The sequence below is a fragment of the Narcine bancroftii genome, chromosome 1 (assembly GCF_036971445.1).
Source record: "Narcine bancroftii isolate sNarBan1 chromosome 1, sNarBan1.hap1, whole genome shotgun sequence".
Taxonomy (NCBI): Eukaryota; Metazoa; Chordata; class Chondrichthyes; order Torpediniformes; family Narcinidae; genus Narcine; species Narcine bancroftii.
This window is the reverse complement of record NC_091469.1, coordinates 257,439,392-257,466,795: the sequence shown is the minus strand read 5'-3', so window position 1 is coordinate 257,466,795 and position 27,404 is coordinate 257,439,392. Positions and strand designations below refer to the sequence as shown.

The window sequence follows — 27,404 nt, the reverse complement described above, 5'->3', positions numbered from 1 at the left end:
GCATACAGCCCTTTCTTTGCCGCATGGAATCCTGGGAAGGCAGGCCCGCTATTGCTTTTGCCTATTGTCTTTATAAATTGTGTGCAATAGTGCTACCAACTTTCCCCATGCTGTTTATAAATTGTCTGCTATTGCTATTTATTGCTAGTATTTTCACACGGTCCCTTATAATGGTTCATATAGGCCGGCACAACAACAAGAGGCTGAAGGGCTCATACTGTGCTGTTCATAAAGCTTAATTATGTTATAATTAGGCATGAATAATTTTGTTTAAATACAAGATCACAATAAATTAATCAGGATTTAGGGCAGGTTCACCATCACTCGATGTGTAGAAGGAAGAATAGTCCTAACCCTGGGGATGGCTCTTGGTGAGTCTGAAAGCATCCAGTGAAACCGTTTAAGAGTGTCCAAGTGCATGGGAATTATCTCTGCAACTGGTCAACATCACAGAAACACAATACACGGTCATTGCTACGTTATTATTCGAGGAAGCTTGCTCAGAACATACTGGCTGATTTTTTTTTAAACCAAGCAGTGATGATATGGCAAGAACATTTCATCAGTGGTAAGTGGACTGCACAGTGAGTGGCACAGGTGGTAGAGCGGCTGCATCACAATTCCAGTGGCATGGGTTCAATCCTGACCTCCAGCACTGTCAGCATGGAGCTCTCCTAGTGGGTTTCCCCCTGAGTGGTCCCGTTTCCTCCCACAACCCAAAGAAGTCTGGCTTGACAGATTAATTGCTTCCTGCAAATTACTGTATCCCTAGTGTGTAGGTGGTAGTACTGAGGGGAATGTGGGGAGAATGATATGTTAGTATAAATGAGTGCTTGATGGGCAGGAGGGAGGCCTCAGGCCAAAGGGCCTGTTTCCATCCTGTCCTCGGTGACTCCATAATTCCAGAGCACTTTGGGCTATCAAGATGTTGAAATGCAAATACCTCTTTTCAAATTTAGGTGAGAATAGTCAATTCAAAGATTAAAAATCTGAGTGACAAAGATCCATCTCAATTGCATTGAAAAGCTAAGGAATGATGAAGAAAAAAATGTGGCTATACTAAGGACAATTCTAAGACTTTCAATTCTCTACTCTGTGAAAATGTTTTGCCTGGTTACCATGAAAGTAAAGCAGTGGTTCTCAACCTTTTTCTTTCCACTCACATACCACTTTAAGTAATCGCTATGCCATTGGTGCTCTGTGATTAGTAAGGGATTGCTTAAGGTGGTATGTGAGTGGGAAGGGAAGGTTGAGAATTACTGCTCTAGACCCAATTGTTACTGAAATATTGTGCTTGAGAAAAATTGTCATTGGCCCATTTCCTTTGGAGTTATGAAACCGTGCACATAACGAGTCAATCAGGTACTTTAAACAGTGGTTTTCAAACCTTTTTTTTCCATCCACATACCACCTTAAGCAATCCCTTACTAATCACAGAGCACTGATGGCATAGGGAATAGATAAAGTGGGATGTGAGTGAAAAGAAAAAGGTTGAGAACCACTGCTCTACTTTCATGGTAACCAGGCTGAACATTTTCACTATTCTTCTGATTACAGAACCAAGAAACACTTTCACTTTCCACATTAAATGAACAGAAGACTGGGATTGCTGGAAATTATTTGAACTCCTGCATCACTTGTGGAATTTATATTCTCTATTAATTCATATTATCTAAGAACTTGGTAATGGAGATCAGAGATGAGCACCTTGAACTCAAGAATGAATGGTGGTAATGCTTTAAAAAGATTTAGGCTCCTGTCTGCAACTGTTGCATTGGCAGTCTCAAGGGGATTATAGCTTGCCTGTGTCAGACTTCCTGATTTATCCCACAAGTTATGTTATTTGACAAGTTCTGAGTAATACTACAACCTTATGGGGGAACCAGCTATCCAAAGTTCTCTGGTATTTCCTCCACCTCCCTTTCTGTCCCTTTGAACACAACTCACACCTCCTGAAATTGCTCTTTGGATCCCATTCTTGACAACCAGTGCTCATCAGCTCATTGGGTCATGACCCTCAAGCTTCACTCCCACTCCAGGGAACTGACTACTTTCCTTTTTTGCTCACTACCCATTATCCTTGCTCACCTTCACCGTGCTAAATGCATCATTGAAAAAGAGCTCGCTTTCAATTGCTGACATGGTTTCTTTCAATTTCCTACTCTGGCACTTTCATAAATTAACTCCCTTTCCCATACATCTGGACTTTTTTTTTGTCTTCACCCCCATGCATTCAGTCTTCTTGTGATCATCCTCCTACAACAGGACCCCCCCAAAAAAACCCTCTGCTGTGCTTTGACACAACTTATTTTGTTCAGAAACTGATGTTTATTTACTGGTCAATTTCAACTCACTATTTTTTGGACATTGAGTAACCCCACAATTTGAAAAGGCTGTTGATATTAGTAATTTGCTCCCTGCCTTCGCTGAACTGGGAGTAAAGAATCAAAACACAGTTTCTCTCCCAATTCAGAAGATAAATACAAGTTCTGCTGTGGTATGCAAACTATGCAGGATAGTTCTGGGTCTAATGCCTAACCAAAGGTGAGAAAAATGAGAGACACAACAGGACTCATCCCTGAGGCTGAAAGAGAATTAATCAGCCAAGATTCCCCACCCAGTGACGTTTGCCAGAACTTCGGTGACAGAAGATCAGTGGAGTCTTTTTCCGGACTGACTGGCTGGGAGTGTTACTAGGCAAGACAACAGATGGGCAAGGATCAGACGAACAACATTAGAACCAGGATAATAGGGATTTGCACAAAGATCAGAATTGCACAAGGAACAAAACAAAATGGAAAGTAAAATTAAGGAAAGAACCAAGAAATGAAATGAAGGCTAATAACATAGCAAGATATGTTTAAAAAAAAAGTTCCCTTCCAGAAGAGTGCTGATACAGTGCTGCATTCAAGGAAGGGCAAGGTATTCTCCAGAGTCTATTCATCTCATTGCTATATTAAAACAGCCCCTGATTCAATCTGCTTGTAACAGCCACTGTTCTAGCTGGTCACAAAATCAATAAATGGTCATGGAGGGGAAAATAACAAAATTGGCAACGCAGCAAACCGGAGAAGTGATTACGGGAAACAGATGTAATTTAGAGGAGTGGACAAATGGGTGACAGTTGATGAAAGGAAATAAGAATGAAAATACAACCCCATCAATAAAATACACATTGCCAACACAGCAGTGGAACAAAGTGGTCTCAGGTTAAAGGCAGTCTTCTGAAAATATCTGGAGGAAGAAAGTGACTTCGACCATGCATTAATTGGAGAAGGGGCAAGGGAATGATCAATCTGTACAGCCGAGTGCACTGATGTCCAGAGACATGGCAAATAGTTGCCTTGTAGATTGAATATATTTCTACTAGTTGCAGTGGAAAAGTTGATATTTGATTACATCTAATTTTAATTTAATGTATTTTTTACATTTAATTTTTAATTTTAATTTAATTGTAATTTAATTTTTAATTTAGAGCTACAGCACGGTAATAGGCCCTTCCAGCCCAGAAACCCATGCCACTTAATTACATCCATGTGACCAATTAACTTTTTAACTCCCATGCTATTTTGGAACGTGCAAGGAAACTGGAGCACCTGGAGGAAACCCACACAGACACAGGGAGAACATGCAAACTCCTTACAGACAGCGGCAGAGTCGAACCCAGATAGCTGGCACTGTAATAATGCTGCATGAACCACTATGCTGACTGGGCCAGTTATTTATTGAATCAGCATAAATAAAGTGGACAGCCAGCACCATTCTCCCAGGGCAGAAACAGCAGACGCCAGGGGACATCTCTGCAAAATGAAGGGAGGAAAGTTTATGAGAGACATCAGGTGTAAGTTGATGTTTTGTTTTACGCAGAGAGCTGTGGGTGCTTGGAAAGCCTTGCCAAGGGGTGGTGATACAGGCTGAAACATTAGGGGCATTTAAGAGACTCTCAGACAGGCGCATGGATGAAAGAAAAATAGAGGGTTACAAGGTAGGAAGGGTTGTACTTTTTTGGTAGGACTGAAGGGCCTGTACTGTGTTGTAATGTTTGATGAGTCAGGATCCAATAAAACTGTTCAAAGTTTGAATGGGTTCATGAGGATCAATAGCAAAAGAGCATCTCTATTGGCCAGCAAATAGTGAATAGAACAGTACCAGTGGGAATTAAATCCCCATAGAGACAAATCAGAACAAAACTTTTCACAGAGAATTAATGACGTACATAATCCAGCCTCCAAAGAGGTTGACAGTAATTGAATTTGTAACAGAAAAATCAGTTAACTGACAACATGATGACAAGAAAACCACCACTGTCCTAAGGTCAGCAAGAGGGGTCAAAATCCACACCCTTGTCCATGTCAATGGTCCTGAAGTGGAAAGAGTAGACAGTTTCAAGTTCTTGGGAGTTAACATTTCCGAACATGATAATGGACCAATCATTTTGATGGTCAAGTCAACACACGGTGCTTAAATATTTTTAGAAGACCAAGGAAGCTCGGCATGTTCCTCACCTGCGTCTATAGGTGCACCAATGAAACTTATTTGGATGCACCACAGCATAGTGTGTGAGCTGCTCTGCTCAAGATTAGAAGCAGCTGTAGAAGGTAGTGAATGAAGCACAAAGAGCATCACGCAAACTGTGTCCTCCATGGACTCCATGTACATCTTCCTCTGCTGAGGAAAGGCAGCCCATGAGACGAGCGAATGCATCAGATCCTGGACAAAGCCCCTTCACTCTCCTCCCATTGGAGTGAAGGCTCAGAATTACAAAATTGTACACCATCTGGCTTAAAGAGAATTTCTTCCCAACCAACAGACTGGTTCCTGAATGAATCCCATAACAATGTTGCCCTTGCTTGTACCAACTCATCTTTTATTACCATTGTGAGTTTATGCTCAGTAATAGTACTCTTGTTTTTCTACTTTATCTAGCCTCATGAATGTTAGAGTTGACCTGTTAGACAACTCACGGAAGAACCTCTCTCACCGTACCAGGTATAATTTTAATTTAATGTACTTAAAAGAATTTTAAAAAATTAAACTTAAAGAATGGACAGGGGAATAAAGTATTGGCACATGACAGCAAAATGGAGCTAGAACTGTCATCATGTAGACATGCCTACTCCTGCATCCAATCCCTGATAGCATTTCCACACCATATCCCTCTTCCTTCAGGCTCTCAGAGTTACTGCAGCACATTTTTCTCGATAGTTTGTGTTAGAATAAATAGTCCTCATGAGGCCCAAAGCTGAATTCATCAGTTTTCCTCTTAACCTCACCATATTTCTCTCTCTCTCTCCAAGGTCAAGATCTTAATGAACATTATGCAATGCTGTGTGATTCCTTGAATACGTCATCCTCCTCTCACCAGCTTCTGCAAAACCATAAATAAGCACAATACAAAATTTTTCTCAAGAGGACCCAAGAAGGTAATGCACCATTTATTGAGACCCGCAGATTGAAGTAAATTAGATCTTACACTTCTTTAAATGCTCTATTAAATTATACACAACAGATGTGTTCAATACAAAACTCTGAATAATCACATGGCTCCCACGATGCACTGCTGCACGAGGAAGGGGATGGATGAGAAATGGCGTGGTCTTGTGTATTTGGGTTTTTATGACTGCTGATAAATATACTTTGCTTTAATGCTGATCTATTCTAGAGTTTATTTCCATAACACATCTTTAGAAAGGTCTGTGCAGAAATAATGATCCAGCATTTCATTGCTTTGGAATTTTCCTTTTGACTGTGAGACTGGGCGCTTTGGTGCTGAACCCTGGATCCAATATTCAGATTTTTGAAATATTTATTTAAAAGGACCAGCACACCATAGTTATAATCAAGGATCTTGGTGAGCACAATGTAGAAATAGCCTTTTAAAGTCCATTTACAAATATCAGTAATTCAAATAGTTAGGGAATCCAATTGGAATGAGTGTTTCTTTAGAATGTCTTTCAAATGTGTACTTACAGTCCAGAAAACACCATTTTGGAGACAGCTTCTGTGAAGACAAAGTTCTCGATTTGGTTCCATTGTCCTCCTGCAAAGGGATATGAGAGAAACCCATTAGCTCGTTAATGAACTTTATCAGTGAATGTACAACACAGTGTGATAAAATGGAGCTGTGGTTTACTATTCCCATATCTGAGATGGAGGAGAAAATGGAGTTGCACCATTCTGAGCCACATGTGGGTTTTATATTCAGGTTTGATATTCATGTGGGTTCGGCCAGCCCACACAGCTACCTGCCACTTAGGGCAAACCAAACCCATCAGCTGGTGTCTGGCCACAAATGAAACACTCATGCCATGGCCTGTCAGACTGTTAGTCAGCCTGTTAAATCTTCCCCCATTTGGCATTGATGGAAAACAGGCTACATGGTGATAGGCAAAAGACAAAGATAAACATCAAGGGCAAAAGGACATGATCAACACATCTATAAAGAAGCACATAGAGTCCAATTAAACAAGGGAACAAATGAAGCCAACTATTTTGACTAGATTGAGCAAGCATGCATGATGTGAAAATAGTCTCAGTGAAGGACAAGGTTGGTGTATTTGAAGTCAGACAATTCAATTCTGACCTTTTCCTCATCAAATTCTCTAGATTTGAATGTGGGAAGCACCTGGATTATGGCTCACACACCCGTCCATCTGAGGCTGAATCTTATGAAGGATGATTGGTGGCACTGGCTAGTTTCCTAACACGATTCCAGTAGAGGAAATTTTACAAAGTGGATTGCTATTTACTTTCTTTAGATTGGTTTGTGATCTCTCCTATATGCTTCAAGAAAAAAAATAACACTGCAACACTCAGTACTATTGCACTGCAGAAATTTGGTCACTGGCAATAACTGTTCTTCAAACATGCAAACCAGACCTCATGCCAACCACATGCAAATGCTCATTCCATGCAAACACCCCACACAATTCACAGTCTACATAGGAAGATGTATTCTCGGTAAGAACAGATGAGGACATAGAAATCAGCGATATCACCCAATCACAAACCTGCAGCATCAGATGCTGGAGTGAGGGATGACCCAGGGGGAAATCCTGTGGAAGAATAGAACATCTTGCATTCCATCAACAACCGAGGAACATTTGCTGGAACCATACTGGCTGAATATTGTTACATCAGTAGAGTCACAAGTTCAGTACACATTAATTCAGAAGCCTGTGGCATGCAGCAGGACAAAGGTCATTAGGCCCAGACATTCTTGGGCAACTCGCAGGAACACCAATACAACTCCGCCTTAGCAATAGATGCTTCATCGAGTGCGGCAACAGAGAGGGATTATGGGATGGGGAATGCATGGCAAGGGAGAGGCAGAGTGAATTGGAAGTGCCCGACAATAGGAGGAGCTAAATGGAAAATTTATACCAAGGGATGAGGACATATGAAAAAATGAAGATAATAAATCATCCATGCTGATAAGACAGCAGATTGGTCACCCAGGAAATGCAACAAACTGCCATGGGGTCTCTTGAGGAGATTCCATCCATCAGTAAGATTACAGGCAATCTATTTCTGCAACATTTTCCTGCATTAACACCATTTCCTTTGTGTTCTCCGTAACATCTAAAGATCTCTCACTTTTGTTTTGTTCAGCGAATTTCAAAGATCAACTGCTTTCCAGGTGAAGAAATTTCATCTCATCTATCCCAAAAGCCCAACTCCTTATTTTGAGACTGAGCATCTATTGTGGACACTTCAAAAGTTTTAAATGTCACTATGTATAATTTTGGGAAAAAAATCAAAAATAAAATATTCAAAACAAAATTGTGGACACTCCATCAATTCTGGCTTGATTTCATCAAGCCCCAGAAAATTCTTAGTCTGTTCCAAAGATTTCACTCCTGATTTGGAGGCAGCATAAGCTCAGTCTGGTCAATCTCCCCTCACACGGCAAATGAATTTCATGAACATTTCGCCTTTCGCTCTCTGGCCCCAGCTTGGAAGCTAGTGATTAGTGAGCTTAATAGAGACAAATCTGTGGTGCTTCTCTCATAACTGTCATTTCTGGAGAGCATATAAATACAAACTTTAATGCCTTTTAAAAAAAAATTAAAAAAAAAAAAAAAAAAAATCGCCTTTCAATGAAGGTAACAGTGGTGCAGCCGGCAAAGCTGTTGCCCCTCAGCTCCAGTAACCCTCCTTCAATCCCAACCATGCGTGCCGTATGCATGGGGTTTGCATGCTTTCCCTATGATTGCATTGGATTTCTCTGCCTGGCCTATTTCCTCCCTCCTCTCAAATGGGCTGGAGGGTAAATTGGCTGCTAAAAAGTGCCCCTGGTGTGTAGGTGAGCGGTGGAACCAAGGGCAGTCAATGGGAACAAGAGGTGGGGAAGGGGTGTTCTCCTGTGCATCCACATACACTTCAGTGGCCTCTTGCTAATTCAAAGGAAGAAGAAAAATGGAAATACCAAGGCAACTTTTCAGCCCCTTGGTTGTCAAGAGTCTTTCCACACCTACCTCAAAAATATTCAAAGACCCTTCTACTTTGTGAAAGAGCATTTCAAATACTCATGGCCCTCAAGGTGGGAAAAAAAGGTGTTAAATGATCGATTTTTATTTTTGAACAGAGACTCTTGATTTTAAATGCTCCCACTAGAGGACACATTCCTGCTGAAGTTCATACATGTCTCAATCAAGTTCCCTTTCATTCTAACTCCTGTAGATTCAAGCCAAGCCTGTGCAGTATTTTTCCATAAGCCGATTTAGCTATGTTTAGCTTATCCTTTCCACCTTACATACCTATGGAAGCTCTTAAAATTTGTTTTGATGTTTTTTGCTCGCCTTCTCTTGCATTCTATGTTCCCTTCCCTTATCAATGCCTTGGTCCTCATTTGTTGAACTATGAAAATTTCCTAATCTTCAGGCTTACTGCATTTTGGAGGGAAATGGAATAAGCTTCTTCCTTTGATCTAATACCATCTTTAATTCCTCTTGATAATCATGGCTGGACTACTTTTCATGGTTTTTTTTGCCTTAAAGGGAAAAATGTTACTTGTGAATAAGTTTAAAAATGAGCCAATTCTTATTTGCTATCAGATATTTTAATGCAGTTTCATAATCTTGCATATCCAACTCGCACCTCCTGCATCTGTGGATTTTTTTTTTGCTGCTTTGAACAATTAACGATCTTCATGTGGAATTCTATCATATGATCATTGTTTCCCCCGGGTCATCAATTAGCCAGAGGTTAAACAAAAATGTCTGCAGATCCTGGGGTTGAGTGCAATAGACAAATGTGCTGGAGAAACTCTGCAGGTCACACAGAATCCAGAGGAATTAAAGGGTACTAAACTTTTCAGGCCTGGGTCCTTTTGTTTATACAATGCCAGGTTGCAAACAGTCATTTATTTTATTGCTTCCTCTTCATAATGATCCAGAGAACAAATCTTTTCTTCATGGCCCTAAATTCATCTCCACGTTATTAATAAATGTAGCTTGCATTATACAAGCACCCTAATTAATACCATGCCTTACATAGGCCCATTTGGGACCTATGGATAACTCCCATCAACGTTTTCTACCGCTCACCATTGCTTCACCATCATCCCCAACTGATTGGACTTTTTCTAGAAATTGGATTTTTCTTTTTCTATTTATTGCCCTAATTCCCAGTCATTAAAATTGGGCTCATCCCACCTCCTTCTCCATCTTGCCCAACTCTCAGAAAGTCAGGTAACCTGGAGCATGTAACCACGTCTTCTCTGTTTATTTAATTGGCAGCTTTTTTTTTTCCATTTCTGCCATTAACTCATTGACCTTGTTACCAATGCCATGGGCATTCTGACACAAGAGTCTTCAATTTAATCTTCACATCACTTTTCCCTTCTTGAACTGCACATACATTGTGATGTCTGCGTGAACCATCACTTCCTGAAAATGTTGCAGTCATCACTGCCCAGCTGCTCTCTTTACGTTTAACGATTTCCCCATCATCAGACACTTCGCCAGCCTCACTCAAAAACTGAAGGCACTAGAGACTACGGGGGATGGAATCTGAAACAAAAAATAAAGCACAAACTGCTGGTAGATCTCGACAGGTCAGGCAGCATCCACAGAGGGAAGTGAACAGTTACCGCTTCGGGACTAAACCCTGCTTCAAAACTAAGGAAGGAGGGGAAGGACAGGCAGTATTTTTAAAAAAAAAGGTTTATTTATGGACATGGTTGCTGGGATCTCAAGGATTTTGCTCACTTATTTCAAGTAAAACTGACCCAAATGGAACCCTCTTCTCCAGTACTGATTCTCATGGCTCACAAATCAACACTCATTTCTCCTGTGCCCATCTCTGAGCCACTCACTCAATTCACTAATTAACTTTACCCAGTGTCAATCAATCTGTACATAGCTCAGGTAATAATCAAAGCATCATCACTAGTCTGCTCTGCCCAAAAGTTGGGATCGAGGGAAGCACAAGATGTCAGAGGGATTTGCAGCTGGATCCCGAATATCACTGGCACTCTGCTAAGATCCTGGTTCAAATACTGAAAATGGCAAAGGTGTCAGTGCAGTGATTCCAATCACATGGCTCCTGTCTGGAGGAGGAACCCAAATTCAAACTCAAACAAAGGAATATCGTTTCAAATCTATGAAGTACCAGAAGAATGAAAACCAGTTTTTCCACCAGTGGAACATTTCTTCAGATCAGAAAACTTCTGGCTGCCCCCACTGCTGCCATCTTTCATCATCTTGAATATTGTTAGTCAGGTTTCAGAAGGCACCATCATAAACGATGCACTTGGCCATCATGAACCTGACAATGCAGTTAGATAATATTCAGAGCCTGAAATGACTCCAGTGAATTCCACTCTTATCCTATACTGGAGTTATTTTTTTCCCCAGAACCCTTTACAAGTTCATTCCCAAATCTGTTTTCACTACCTTCTAAAGTCCTTGATTCTTTTATCAATTGCCGTACAAATCTGTGTTCTCTGATTACCATAATTCCCAAGAACTGGAATCATATTCTCCCTATTTAACTCTTCCAATACCCTGTTGTATTTGGAACATATCTTAACCTTTTCTGTCCTCAAATTACATTGTCCTGACCCCTACCTTCCTGTATCAGGCTGGTAAATCACCTCTGCACCTTTTCCAAGAGACCTTAAATCCTTTCTAAAGCACAGCCCACACAGACTGGTTTACACTTGAGATCCAATGAGTGCTTTATTTGGAAATTATGTAGATTTGTGTTCTTGCAGATCTAATTATAATGCTGAGATTCCCATGGGCATTTGTAACAGCCTTTCAAGCTTCATCTGCTTCCTTCAAGGATGTGCAACTTCCCAGGCTCTCTTGTCACTGATATAGCTTTAAAGTAGCTCCATCTTGCTATTACATCATCTTTTCATTCTTCCTACCAAATGCTTCTCTGCGTTGAATTTCGCCTGCTGGGTGTCCGATCATTTGATGCCAATCCATGGCCTCACTCACTTTTACTCCTTTTATCTTATGTTCTGCCATCTGCTACTTCCAACGCCCCGACCATTCCTCCTTCATCCAACATAATCAGCAGTACTTCTCCTGCTGAGCCCTGGGAAACACCACTCTACACTTGCCCTGATGAACACACACTTTCTGCTGCTCTAATTTCAGTTTCTTAACCAGAGATCATGGCTTCTATCTGTGTTGTCAATAAGACAAAACACATTGATCTGGAGGTAAAGCATCTTCCAAGGCAATGTTTTTGTTCAAATGAACAATTCTGAAGATCAATCGGAACTCTGAAAGTGCCTTAATTGAGTCATTTCTGATAGCTTTCTCAGAAAGGTGACATTAACAAGCCCTTTGTCTGGATGAATTGATTGAATGACAATCACCAGCCCCTTTCATGTCAGGCCTCCAACTGGAGGCAACAATCCTACAAGTGCAAAGGGAAAACATAAAACTTACATAGGAACATAGGAAGTAGGAACAGGAGTAGGCCAAAAATGGCCCATCGAGCCTGCTCCGCCATTCAAGACGATCATGGCTGATCTAATTTATGACCTATCTCCACCTACCTGCCTTCTCCCCATATCCCCTAATTCCTCTATCATGTAAAAATTTATCTAACTGAATTTTAAATATGTTTAATGAGTCAGCCTCAACCACTTCCCTGGTTAGAAAATTCCAAACATTCACTACTCTCTGGGAAAAACTATTTTTCCTCATCTCTGTCCTAAATCTACTCCCCCGAATCTTGAGACTGTGTCCTCTTGTTTTAGTTTCCCCGGCCAGCTCAAAAGATGCATATAGTTGATTATAGACATTAAGGTTTTGCATCAACCATTTTTTTTCATTTTTCTTCAACAATGGGAACCATTGTTGCCACATGCGTGATCATTGGGTGGGATCAGAGGTGAAGAGGAGAGTGTGGACAATTCCTGGGAGTCACGATTTCAAACAACCAAAACAAGACCTACCTCCTGAAGTCTCTCAATGTGGGTGCGACAGAGCTCCAAGTCACTGTCCCCGGGGATAACAATGATGCCCAAGGGCACAGCTGCCAAACAGAAGAGAGGGCACTTGAAGCAAATGCACGTTCAAAAACTGTCATATCAGCAATAATAAAAAGAAATGCAGTCAAACTGCAACGTACACCCTTTCAGTCCACAAGCTCACGCCGCCCAATTACACCCATGTGACCAATTAATGTAATTGTCAATTTTAAGTTTAAATTTAGAAGTATAGCATAATAATAGGCCCACAAGCAAGTGCTGCCCAATTACACCCATGCGGCCAATAAACCTAACCCTTTACATCTTTAGAACGGGGGAAGAAACCGGAGCACCCGAAAGAAATCCACGTGGTCACAGGAAGAACCTACAAACCCCTTACAGATAGTGCCATATTTGAACCTGGGTCACTGAAATATTTAATACCTTCTCGGGGTGACGTGTCAATATGCTGGTACCTCCAAGGGCAGCAGTTTCAGAATCAGAATTCATTGTCATGAACAAGTCACAAAATTTGTTGTTTTGCAGCAGCGGCACAGGGCAAAGGTTCATCTAAACCAGCTTACAAAAATAAATTTAAAAATCGTGCATGAAAAGTCAAGTAAGGCAGTGTCTTTGGTTCATTGATCATTCAGGAATCTGATGGCAGCAGGGAAGAAGCTGTCCCTGTGCTGCTGAGTGCTCGCCTTCATGCTCCTGTACCCAATGGTAGGAGAGTGAGGTGGACATGGCCTGGGTGGTGGGGATTTTCCTTGAGGATAGAGGGTGCTTTCTTAAGACACCACCTCTTGCAGATATCCTTGATGAAGAATAATGTCCTTCACTAAGGTGAAAATGGAAATGAGCTCAACATCATCAATATACTGTGCCATTGTATCATTAATCTTCCACCATCAAGAAACAAAAAGTATCTGAGTGAATCATGAGAGCAACTTTGTGAAGGATGGATTATTATTTCTGTGGTAGTTGTGTTGATATCAGAACCTAACCATTCTGAGCCACAGGAAGCAAGTCTTCCAACTCCTCTGAACTTAGGGCCTCGGCAAGCTCCGCCCATTGAGCGGGAAGCCCCCAAGGAGTAATTTACAACTTTTTCTTGTTCACACACAATCTGGCCTGCATTTTGGAATTGGCTGGAGGTAGGTGCTGGTGGCAGGATGCAAAAATGGGATTGATATAGAAGAGAAAAATGGCTTCGCTCATTTGTGAAATTAGTTTTTCATTTATATCAGTATCCAGAGCACCACGATGGGTGTAACTGAATATAAGATGATTATTACCAATGCAAAGGACTGTGACTTATTCTCAAGTACAACATTTCAGAAAATGTTATTTAATTTCAATCCTTTTTACAAATCTGCTGGGAAGTATTTCTACAAACTTCCCCTCCTCCACCTTGTGGGTGAGGAATCTAGTCTCAAAAGACCCAGCAGTAAAGGCCAAAGTGGAGTAAATTACCCTTCAGCAACAACATAAACACATAGCTCCTTTGCCAGTAAATCCTTAAGCAGAAAACTGTCACAAATCAAATTTTTCAACACAAACACATTTTGGACTTAACCAAACAGCTCTTGTCTGCTATTGACAAAAGTTCAGTCAGACTGACTGCAGTGGTATTTATTTTATTATTGACCCATAAATACAGCTGACCAGGTCTGCCCTCAAGCTCTCAGATCAAAGGACTTGGTCCTGGTGTGGGTGCTCAGTCCTTAAGACAACCTTAGGCTTATTAACTCCTGCATTCCAGAGCCTTAGCCCAAAGTCTACAGCAGATGTGTTCGTCATTGAATGGATTTGTTTTCTCAACTCTGTCTTGCAGGCGGATGCTGCTGTCATTAAAGTGGGCAGAGACCCTCGCATCAACCAGGACATTTATTACTAGCTCTTTAAAAATACCAGGTCTTGAGGATAACCAAGAAAGTGGTAGAGTTTAAAAGGCGGGAGAAGCGTGGCCGTGACCACCACTGGATTCAAGGACCATTTTTCTCTGGAATACTTCCGACTCCTGAACAAACCTCGCGCTCGTAAAATGATGCTCTGCACCAATGATCGCCCCCTGTCATTGCACTGTGTTCTGTGCTTCACTTGCTGAACTGTGTATGGGATGAATGATTGTACTGATTGCAAAACAAACTCACCAACTGCACCTTGGTATGTGTGACAATAAATTTGAACACATTCTGCCATGATCAGCAGCTCATCTACTCAGCAGCTCATTTCTTTGTGCCTTTTTTACTTTATTTTCAATCTTGTTAAAAGTGGAATCTGGCTTCATAGCGCTGTAGGGAAAATTACAAATAGCATACATGGGACAGAGGGCTTCAGCACCATTTTGCTCATGAATAAAGAGTCTGATGTGGAAATGAACATCTCTCTTTGTGGTTCTTCAGACTCTGTGCTACTCAAAATGCAAGACCCTCAACTAATTAGCACTGATAGGTTCATAACCAGGTCTGAATAATGATACACGACCAGGGTTCCTATATTTTTAGCCACAGCAGACCAATCAGAACCGCTCAGCAAACTGGAGGTTCAGGGTCTGCACAACAGATGATTGTGTGAACAGCGCCACAGGAACCGGTCCAAACACCAGACAGGGATTGTGAATGCAGTAACTAACAGGAACCCAGAACCACGAATGTGATAGTGGATATAATTACAAGCCCAGTGACTGTAATAAACTGGGTAGAATACCAACAGGATAAATGCAATACAGTGTATGTAATTCACAAGTACAGATACAAGCGCAGTGTTGGTAACTGGACATAATTATGAACAGAGGAAGCCCCAGATGTACTCTGGGTACAGGTACAAATACAAGATCTTGTCTTGGTATCGCTATAAACACAGGACAGTGCTTACAATACACTGTTCCTGTAACACAGTAGCTATTACAAATACATGCTAGTTCCTGTAATTCAGTGGATGTGGGTTCAAGCACCCAGTCCCAGCATTAAAAAAAACGCAGGATGGATCAGCCTGAAACCTTGTCACAACCATTATTACCCAATGCTGTCACCCAGTGGTCATTTAGTAAACTTAAAGATACATTACCATTTTGTTAACATGTTCATTTGCCTTTTAAACACCCTCCACCCCATTTATTAAGCAGATCAGAACAGATCCACGGATCTCTGAAGTAGGAAAGATGATTTTGTTTAAAAAGCACAAAAATATTTTGCCTTGAACTCTCTCAAAGATCGAAAAGAGCTGATTTGCTGAGGTTAAGCTGGAAAACAAAATCCTACTGTATACTGAGCTTGATCAGTGAGGCCTCTTGACCATATGCTAGTGGAGGTTGACAATCTCTCTGAGCTGTTTACCATGGCCTGTAATATCTGCCTCATGGACCTTAGCAAGCACAAGCATGGCACCACTTCTTTCACACTTACACATCACTGTCGTCAGGTCTTTTTTTGTGAAATACTACTTAAATTTATCTTGAGCCCACCACACTGGACCTTCCTTTAAATCCCAGAAAACATCAGGACAAACACGAATACTACAAACCCTGATGTATGGTGAAATGGATGTACTAAATATGCTCAGTCATTAGGGAAATACAATTAGATATTATCCTAATTATGCACGTTATAGCACACATAACATCACTAAAAATATTTTATACCATTGTTTTTTGTGGGAACTTGCTATGGATAAGCTGGCTGCCACGCTTACTGATAATATTCCATTATCTGTGAAGTGTTTGGGTTGTGAAAGGCAGCAGTGTCCTTTATACCAGGGAAGGAGGATACAGCAAATCCTGTCCCCTCGATCCAGTCACTTACAGGCTTCCTTCAGCTTCTCCTTGTCGTAATGCAAGGCTTCGTAATCATGCATGCTGATGCGATTGACACGTATCTTCAGGCGCTCTGATGTCGTCTGCTGACTGAAGCAAAAAAATACATTTCATGTTATAAAATGAAAGCTTTCTCTCAGAGTCAAATTCTAACTACATAGTGCATTTGGAAATAATGGTGCTCTGCCTGCCTATCAACATATTTGGCTTGGAAAAATGAAGGGATAATGAAATAGTCTGATGCCGTCTCACCATCTCGAGAGCAACTGTCAATCACATACCTTTGCACGTAATGTTCATGAGGACTGACTGGGTTTATCACATCACACCTTGAAATTGGAACAACATAATTAGCCAAAGGGTTTGGAACATTTCCCTTTCCTCGTTCAGAAATTGGTGGCAGGATTCTTGCCTGTGTCAAGGGCTCAGAGTCAAATTGTACTTTGCAGCCTGGAGCATTGAAAAATCAAGGCTGATACTTCAATGCAGTTCTAGAGGAATGCTGCACTGATAGAGGTTTGGTCTTTCTGGGTGGGCCTGGATCTGTTTGCCCTTTTGGTAGATGTAAAAGCTGTAGAGCTCTGTTACAAAGTCCTGACTGATTGCTAATTGGCTACTCCACTTTCTACATTACAACAATGTCTTTCTTTAATTGACTCAAAAGCTGAGCACCAAAAGGCAATGTGCAGTCATCCATTTTGGACCTAAACACAGATCTCTTTGCAGAACATTACATTTCTTTGAATTATCTGCTCCAGCTACCCTCATGAACCCACTTGACCGGTGGAGTTCTCAAACTCACAGACACTTCACCTTTAGCTCAAATACCAGTTAATGGCCCCTCTGCTGTGCCTGCAAGTCAACCCTCAGGTGATTTGTCAACGTATTTGGCTGGGGAAAGTGAACTGATAATGGACTATTATGATGTTTCCTTGGATCACTCTGAACACCTTTCATTTTCACCAGGTTAAGTTCTGTCTTTTATTTATTTTCTATACCAATTGGGTGATCTCACATTTTTTTCCCCAAAATTAATTGCTAATTCTTACACTCTTGCCTATACTCATGACCTGCCTTCATCCCTCTGAAACCTCTCTGCATCTTCTCATGGCTCTCACTACCTCTCAGCTTTATATTTTCAGCAAACATGATATTATAATCCCCAATCAGTCCTTTCAAGTGAAGGAACAGAGACTGGGAGACCGTTTGGTTGAGCACTTCAGCTCTGTCCGCTGCAATAATAGGGACCTTCCAGTGGTGAAGCTGTTTAATTCCACACTGTATTCCCATACCAACATGTCTGTACATGGCATCATGAAGTACCAAACAGAGGCTACCTACAAATTGCAGGAACGTCTAATATTCTGTCTGGGCACTCACCAACCAGATGGAAACATCATCGACTTTTCCAATTTCTGTTAGACCCCTTCTCTTCTCTTTCCCTATCCCTCTGTCTCCTTTCTTCCAGCTCCTCACTCCTTCCCTCTCCCCTATCTTCTCAGCTTTTTTCTCTTCTACCTTCCCACTCATATCCACCTATCGCCTCTTGTCCACACTGTATGGTTAAAATTTAAAATAAATGCAGAGGCTCCCATCATGACCGAGAATACAGGTTTATATCCTGCAGGTGCTGAGGTAAAACTATAGAATACCAGCACAGAAATGGGCTCTTTGGCCCATCTAGTCAATGCCAAATGATAAATCTGCCTAGTCTCATTGACCTACACCTGGACCATAGCCGTCCATACTCCTCCCATCCATGTACCTATCCAAAATTTTCCTCACACCTTAATGACGGGCTTGGGCATGAAACATTGGTTGTGAAGCAATGATTGTCAGGTCATCTCTGACCCAAGCAATAGATACCCCTGTGAGCAACTTCACGCCGTGTCACAAGCATTTTTTTTTTGTATTGCATTTTTTCTGATCTGCCTCTCCACATCACTGATAAAGGTTGTGTATCTCGAACACAACCTGAAAGTGATCCATTTATTCCAAGTCCCTTTTGTGCCCATTAACCAGGGCTCAATCTATACTATCCTATCACTCCAAATCTGGGCCCTCCAATTTCTTTTGATAACTTCCTGTATATTTCCTTCTCCAAGGGCTTCTAAAAATCCAGACCTACAACATCAACTGCTTCCACGATATCTATTCTGCTGGTTACAGGTGCACAACAATAATAGATTTAACAACTAGGATCTCCCCCTTCATAGATTCACGATGACTCAACTTAATCCTATTATTTTTCAGTAAGCCATTATCATGTTCCCAATGAATGATTCTAGCATTTCCCTTCTACTTTTCTCATTCCTTCCTTCCCCCTTTCTGTACCATTGCTTGTAGGGGATTTACAAGAATTGGGAAGAACTCTGGAAAATTACACTACTTATAGCGGGGGGTAATGAGATCCCAAAGTCTTCCTCTTAGGGTCTGAAAGGAAGTGGATCAGTTGGTGTCAATTTCCCAATGGTCCCTAAATTTGAGGAAGGTTCTATTAGAATTTAGAATAACAAACATAACATTAATAAAGAGGGGGAGAGCAGGAAACTGCAATACAGTCAGCTTCCTATCACAGGGAAAATTTTGGAAGCTATTTTTAAAGGAATTACCTCAAGGCACAGAATCTGACATAATCAACCCAGTTTAGCAGAATGGCACTTGACCAATTATTGGAGTTCACTGAAGCAAAGTGTGAATGGAAAAAACCATGTATTATCCTTAGACTGCTAGGTATACAAAAGACTGGAATCTGGAGCAAAAAAAAACAAACATCTGGAGGGGAACTTTCACAGAAGTATACAGCATATAAAGGGATCTGGATAGAGTTAATTCACTCAGGTTATTTCCACTGAGGTTAGGTGAGACAAGATATTTAGGACCTGGATTAAGAGCAAAAAGTGCAACGTTTAAAGGGAACATTACGGGGAAACTTCACGCAGAGTAGTGAGAGTGTGAAACAAGTTGCCAGCTGAAGTTGTGAATGCAGACTCCATTTTGACATTCAACAAAAAAATTAGATAGGTAGTTGGATGGGTTTGGGATGGAGGGCTATGGTCTGGGTGTAGGTCAATGGGACGAGGCAAAATTATCATTCGGCACAGACTAGATAGGCCAAAGATCCAGTTTCTGTGCTGAAATGTTCTATGGATCTACGGTAACTCAGCATCTGCTGGATATAAACCTGCCTTCTTGATTATGACAGGAGCCATTTGCATTTAATTTTTTTAAAGTTTTTACCATATAGTGAAGAAAGTCCTTGCAGTCCATGAAATCCTTGCACCCAATTACACCCAATTAACCTTCCAATACTGGGAATTTTTTTTAAGGGTGGAAGGATATGAATCAAAATGTGCTTAAATTGTATGGGAGAAAACCCACGCAGGAGAAGGCATAAATTCCTTAAAGACAACGCTAATTGCTATGCTAACAATGCCAAATTTGATTTTGATCAAAATCAATGGGTAAAATCGGGACCAGTAAGGTTACTCAGTCCCCAAAGCTTGTTCTACCATTTAATTGATGATTGTTGATCCACATTTCATTAATAATTGTTCATCTTAGCTTCTGATCCACCTCCCAGCAGAAGTTGAACAATCTCAGTTTTAAAAGTTCCCCTAATTCACAATCCTTTGAAACAATGGAATCTCCACTTTCACTCGTCCACATTATGCTTCCTGACTGGTTAAGAATGAGCCGCCTTGCTCTGGATTACCAACCCAGAGGTAATCGTTTTGTCTGATCTACTCAAACTCCCATACAGTTTAAACACATTTTGATCCCCAATAACCATCAAAGTCAAGGGAACAGAGCAACCAAGTACAAGCATGCATTCCCCAGTAACTGTTTTTAACCTCTTGGCAATCTGAAAACCTAATCAAGATTACTCTTGCTGAAAAAGATGGGTGAAAGGAAGAAAAACCATTACAGATTCACACGAAAATCATTTGAACTTTACTTCTCATTGTGTGCAGGCAAGACGGACACCGGAACATTTGCATATACACCTTCCTTGTAAAGCAGCTACCACCCTGAATATTGGGGCTGTTCTCTTTGGTTCCTATGAGTGACTGGCTCAGTTATTGTGTGCGTTGCAGCATTAAACATTGGTAACATTGCTGCAACTAAGGAATTGATGGTTGACTTCAGGAAAGGAAAGCTAGAGGTATATAGTCCAGTGATCATTGGGGCATCAGAGGTGGAGAGGGTGAGCAGATTTAAGTTCTTGGGAGACACCATCTCAGAGGATCTTTGCTGGACCCATCACACAAATGGCATCGTTAAGAAAGCATGTCAGTGCCTCTACTTCCTCAGGAGTTTGCGGAGGTTTGGAATGACATCAGAAACCCTGGTTAATTTCTACAGAGGTGTGGTAGAGTGGCTGACTGGCTGCATTATGGTCTGGGATGGAAACACCAATACCCCTGAGAGTAAAGCCCTCCAAAAGGTAGTGGACACAGCCCAGAACATCACAAGCAAAACCTTCCCTAATATTGAGTACATCTAGAGGGAGCGCTGCCATTAGAGAGCAGCAGCAATCATCAAAGACCTACACCATCCAGCTGCTGCCATCAGGAAAGAGGTATAGGTACCACAAGACTCACACCACCAGGCTCAGGAACAGCTGCTACCCCTCCACCATCGGACTCCTCAATGACAAGCTCAATCTGGGACTCATTTAAGGATTCTAACTTGTGCCCTTTACTGATTTTCTTTTTGTTCTCTCTGCATTGCAGTTGGTTTACATTCGTTATCTGTTTACAGCTCTTGTATTGTTTACAGGTTTACGCTGTGCACAGTTTATTTTTTACACTACCTATTCATGGTAATCCTGCCTCGCCTACAGGGATAAAGGAATCTCAGGGTTATATGAGATGTCATACATTGCATATACTCTGACAATAAATCTGAAATCTAAATGGCATTCACCTCAATCAATCCTTGGCATTTCACAATGAATCCATACTGTTGACACATTGTTGGTGGCTTACATTGCACTTAAATCATTACCAGATACACAGAAACCTCAAATTTAACCCCATTAAAAATGCAAAAATATTAATGACTAATTTCAGCCTATAATACATCCATTCACGCATTACACATCATTAATCTTCACTCCAAAGAACCCGCAGTTATTTGTCACCAAATTTCATTCACAGCAGCAAATTCATTAGTCAATGTGCGCTTTGAAAAGGTGAAGTGGAGAACAGGCAAGTGGGTGGAACGTGGTGCGCTTAAAATGCTTTGACATTTTCCCCAAATTAATCCATAGTCTGAACATTGGTAAATACAAGCAATGATTGTCACATCATCTCTGACCCAAGCAACAAATACCCTTGTGAGTAAATTCACGTCATATCCCTTACTGTCCATTTACAGTGTTACCTGACTATCTTTTCACATGGAATGACATGAGGTACTTTTACACAGCCACTGAGAAGCAAAAAATTTTCGCAAATTTTCTCCTCCGCTGACAGTGTAAGAGCATTGAGACGGAATTTATTATGTAAATTCCATCCCGTAATTTTTATGCCAGGACCCCTACACATTTTAACTGGGTGCCTGTAATCTATATTGGCTGCAGGCACTCTGCAAAACTGGGCTCCTTGCTCCTAGCCTCAGCTGTCCGTCGCCCATCCCCTCACCCCAGCCAACTGTCACCCCCTCCCCCCGGCTGCCCGTCACCTTCACCTGCCTCCAGCTGTCCATTGGCCCCACCCCACCCCCATCTTCATCTAACTCCAGACGTGGCAGCAGGGGTGCCATGCTGCCAAGCCCAAAGTTCACCTGAGTCCTGAACCAGCTCGTGGCAAGAAGCAGGCGGCGACGGCTCAATGCGAGAGCAACTGCTGTCTTCCTTACCCATAATCCCCCATGCAGCTGGAACTGTTCTGCATGACCCAGGGATATGCAAAGCGGTTCCAGCTGCGCGGCAGATCATGGGTAAGGAAGACGGCCATTGCTCTGGCATTGAGCCAGCCGTCGCCGCCTCCTTCTCTCCCACTGGCTACTGGGGGCCGAGTCACCTTTCCACCAAAGGTAAGAGAGGGTGACCACAGGGGCAAGGGCGGGGACAAGGGATGGGGATAACGGTGATGGGGGCCACAGGGGATGTGGGGGATAATCTACTCCCACCTTAACCAACCCTCACTACGAACGTCCAGCCTCCGACAAAACCACAACTCCAAAATCACCTCAACTGCAGTGTAAACACCCTGCCTGTGCGAATGGCCACTCTGGAGGTATGTTAAAAAATATTTCTGTATTTCTCCTTTATTTCTGTGTAAAAATGCCAGTTGTTTATCGTAGAAAAAACAACATGCCAAAACTAGACATACAAATCAGTTAGGGATTTCAGGAAGTTTTTCATACAGGAACATCTTTACATGGACTTAGCTGCAGAAGGTGAGTTACAGCTAAACGTTACTTTACCCAGCATCCAAGCAGCCATTTATTTTAGAGAAGATATTCACCAGGAATAATTTCTTTGACGAAAATCTCATCTGCATCATCCCATTGTTTTCAATTTAAGGATAATTAGCACTTGGTATTGGCAAGTGACTTAAGTAACTAATGCTGGAGGGACACTAAGGACTGGTAGATCTCAAAAGAACCTGTGGCTTGTAATTTGAATCCCAATTCCAAATGAACACTCTCTTAAGTTTCACAGTGATTGATCAAACATTATTCCCAAAAGTGCTTTGAAATCCGCTTCATACTCACAATTCTAACATTTATCTAAAAACTCTCATTGGAGAGAATTCAAGAAATATGATATAATTGTACATGATATTCTTAAATATTAGTTGTTCCCACAATGGCTTTAGAGATCAATTGTAGTGACAGGGAGTAGCCCTTCAGATCCATAATCCTGAACCCTTCCAGATTTCAGATATTATCAGAGTACATACATGACATCACACACAACCATGAGATTTCTTTTTCCTGTGGGTGCAGAAGAATTACCACTAATTAGTAGTGCAAAAAAACTGTAAACAATGTAAACAAATAACTGTAAACGGATAACGAATGTAAACAAACAGATTGTGCAATACAGAGAGAACAAAAAGAAAACCCTTACCCTGGAATAATAATTCTAACTCATTCCAACAATCATCATGTACAAGAGAAAGCTGAGCAGGTGGAAAGAGAAACTCTGGGTCCCTTAGTAAGAATATCAAATTATTACACTTCAAATGGCTTCAGTTGTTAATGCAACTTCTTCAATGGTTCATCAACACTCACTCATTGAGGAGAGGAATGGATGTCCTCCTCTTGGTCTTCTGGACCATGTTGGCCTGATTTCGTAACGAGATCCGAATGATAGATGGTGCAAGCTTGCACGGCTCCCCATCGACCTGCATTGGAATCGACTTGTATGTCGTCAGCGTCACCTCGCGGCACTGGTTGAGACGCTCCCCGTGACCACCAACTTGCAGAGCAGCCTTGGTGAGAAGAAAGATGAAGGAAAGCCAAAGTTTAACCATTGGCGCCAAGTTTCATTTTTTTGTCAAAGAGGCTGCATTGGCATTCAGAGCCTCAGTCGGAGGGTTGGTCAAACGACCTAGCAGCCCTCAAACTAGTTACTGTCCAACAGAGCAGATGCTCAGAAGCCTGAGCTGGAACCAGAGATCAGAGCAATTCAGGAAGTCAAAATGTATAAATGTAAAACCCATAGTCACATGTCAAGCACCATGTAGAGCATATTGTTGCATAATGCTCTTGTGAAGGACAGATAAACTTAATGAGCAGATAAATCCTGACCCAACAGAATGACAAGGAAAACCCAAATACCAGAGCAGCTTCTTCGGTTACTAATTAACCAGTGAATGTAACACAGGGCAAAAGTGGCATTTGAAGCTACAATCAGCAGATAAAGCCAAAGACCCAAGGTAATGGGGACCTACCAATGATGCCATGGTGAAGCCAATCACCTCAATACACCCGTCGTCATGGCGCTGTGGCTCAAAATCATGATGTTCACCCGGATTCCCCCATGGCACAGTGCCAGCACAGTACCTGCAAGATTTTTACAAATGTCAGTATTTATGCACAGCCAACCCTTGCCCTTCTCAATCCCTATCGTCAATCACAAACAAGGTGTCAGCAGAGAAGGTTTAGCAAGAGTGGTTAGCCCCAAAACTAATTAGTCTTGGTCCAATTATCCAGAGCTTGGATTCCAGCAATAAGGTTGAAAAAAAATGAATCACTGCCTTTGATATTAAGGGAACCTTTGACCATGTCTTATAGTTTCAAGTTGAAATTACAATCAATGCAAATTAAAGGGAAACCTCTTCACTGGTCATGCTTCAAACAAGGGTGGTCACAGTTTTTGAAGTGCAGACCCTTTGGCCCACTATTTCCATGCTGACTATCAAGCATCCATCCAAACCAATCCCAACCATCACCACTTGGCTCAAGGTCTTCGATGTATGGGCGTTTCACGTGTTCGCCCAGACACTTCCTGAGTGTTGTGAGAGTCTCCACCACCTGCTCAGGCAGAGCATTTCAGATTCCAACCACCACAGGGTGAAAATAATTCTTCTTCAAAAAACCACACCTTCCCCCCCACCCGCCCCCCACAAACTTCTTACCCTAAATCCATGTCTGATAGTTTTAGATATCTCTGACATGGGTAGAAAAAAAAACTTCCTGTTATCAATCCTTTCCAAACCCCTCAGAACCACACAACTCTATCAGATCTCTCCCGAGCCACCCTGTTCCAATAACAAACAAAACCAATCCAGTCTCACCTCACAACTAAAACACTCCATCCCCAGGCACCATCCTGGTGAATCGCCTCTGAATCCTCTCTCGTGCAGTCACAGCCTCCCTAGAACTAGAGCATCCTCACCACTTTCGCTGTGCTCAACCATTGTTTTGTAAACAAAACCACCTCATTCCCATCTTGTGCTGCTCCTAATGAAGAAAAATATATTTTCTGTCTATATAACGTGCTGTACATATGCTACTTCAGGGATCCTTGGACCTGTATACCATGTGTTCCTCAATATTCCCCAGGGTAATTCATGACATCGGTTATGTCTGATTTAATGATAACTGGTTCTGGAATATCATCACCCTTCTTCCTGAATTCTTCAATTAAAATGTCCTTGATGAATACAAACAAATATTCATTTAAACTGCTCCCTCTGGCTATGTGCAGATTGTCAAATGTAACCCTGCTCTTCACTTGAATATTTTCTTACTATTCCTCTCAGGATATTTGGGGATTTTCTTTAATTTTGTCAGCCTGTGATATTTTGTTCTCCCTCATCGCTCTCCTAATTTCTTTCCTACCCACACTTCCTCCTCCCTCTTTCAATTCTCAAGATAGTAAAGTGTTTTTTTTTTTGCTTTGTCTGCTCTTGACATCCAAGGACTTGCCATTCTGTCCTTTCAGTGACAGGCTCCTAGTCATTTTTGATGCTCGGCATTTCTTGATAATGATTCAGCGAGCCAAATTCAAGGTAGTGTACAGGGAGAGGGGGGCATGTAAGATTTTTATCTGTTTTTATTTTTATCTCTGATTCACTGACATTATGGCAATACTGACACACAAGGCAGTTTAACATAACAGTAGTTCACGACCAAGGGTCACCTTACCTTGGAATGTTCAGAAAGACGATGCACTGTAGTTTTAGGTCCTGAATCTTTGATGTCAGGTCTGTCCCATCACACTGTTTAGAACAAAGAAGAGTTGAAGGAAGAGTCTGTGAATTTTTGTTGTGGTGAATCGAACCGCACCACTGTAAGGATTTCCCTCGGGAACATTATGTCATAGCTTTTATACAGTAACACTCAAATTACTGTGATGAAATGCTTTGAGAAGTTGGTCATGGCCAGAATCAGTTCGTACCCAAGTCAAGATCTGTGCCCACTGCAAATCTCCGAATGCCATAATCATTCCACTGGAGATGTAGCTCTCCATTCAGCCCTGGATCACCAAGACAGCAGCAACACGTACATCAGTCTCCTTTTCATCGATGACAGCTTGGCTTTCAATACCATAAATCCCTCAGTACTGATCAGCAAGCTTCAAAACCTGGGCCTCTGGACTGGATCTTTGACCTCCTCGATGGAAGTCCACAGTCAGCAGAATCAGAATCGTCTCCTCCTCACTGACAATCAACATGGGGACAGTTCAAGGATGTGTGCTTATTAGCCCACTGCTCTGGTCACTCCACACCTTTGACTGTGTGGCCAGTCTCAATGCAAACACCATTCACAAATCTCCAAATGACACCTCGGTCATCAGCAGAATCACCGTCAAAAATGAAGAAGCCCTAGTTGGGCCAAAATTGAGATGGCAAATATTTCTGAATTTGAAATATATCAATTTTTGTTTAGACGGAATATAAACTTGCTACAACAATATAATGTGCCTATACTAAAACATTTAATGAAGTTATGGATAAAGAAAAATAAAATGAAGGCTCTAGGGGTAAATTATCGGCTTTGACTCCATTGTGTAATTATCAACTTATTTCTTTTTCAATACATAATCGAAGTTTATTGCATTGGAGATTTAAAGGTGTGAAAAATTTGGGAGATTGTTTTAAAGAGGGTCAATTTTTATCTTTTAATCAGATGAGGAGGTTTTGGTATTGATAAGAACTCTGTTTCTTTATTATCAAATTCGATCTTTGGTAAAATGTGTGTTTGGTAGAGATATGATTTTACCTGAAATGACTAAATTTGAGACTTTTCTTATGAAGGTACCAGAGAAGGGTTATATTTCATCTATGTATCAAATATTACAGGATGGTATGGATAAAAAGGATTGGGATAGATCTAAAAGTAAATGGGAAGCAGATACTGGTTTTATTTTTTCCGAAGATGATTGGTTAGATATCTGTTATGATAGTGTAACTAGATTGATAAATGCACGTTATGCAATGATTAATTACAATTTTTTACATCAATTATATTTAACACCTGAAAAATTTAAAAAAGTATGGTTTTCATGAATCAGATTTGTGTTTTAGATGTGGTGATACGGTTGGAACTTTTTTTCATGCTGTTTAGTCATGTATAAATATACAATCTTTTTGCAAGAAAATTCAATCGTTTTTGGAATATCTGTATAAGATTAAAATAGTTTTAGATCCAACAGTATTTTTATTGGGTAGTTTGCAACCTCTGAAA

At 41.3% G+C, this 27,404-nt stretch overlaps 1 protein-coding gene across 14 annotated transcripts in view; it reads right to left on the bottom strand.

Annotated features, from left to right (window-relative positions):
• Positions 1-27,404, bottom strand: part of dgkza (diacylglycerol kinase, zeta a) — a 517,457-nt gene that overhangs the window by 130,800 nt on the left and 359,253 nt on the right. For 13 of the 14 annotated variants that reach the window (XM_069896152.1, XM_069896153.1, XM_069896150.1 and 10 more), the window contains 6 exons: positions 25,863-25,936; positions 24,164-24,275; positions 23,502-23,701; positions 16,243-16,343; positions 12,422-12,501; positions 5,971-6,040 (listed from right to left, as the gene is read on the bottom strand). In XM_069896152.1, the coding sequence (XP_069752253.1) occupies positions 5,971-6,040; positions 12,422-12,501; positions 16,243-16,343; positions 23,502-23,701; positions 24,164-24,275; positions 25,863-25,936 (637 nt within the window). Of the gene's footprint in view, positions 1-5,970; positions 6,041-7,010; positions 7,056-12,421; positions 12,502-16,242; positions 16,344-23,501; positions 23,702-24,163; positions 24,276-25,862; positions 25,937-27,404 lie in introns of all 14 variants that reach the window. The other variant, XM_069896185.1, reaches the window with a different exon arrangement.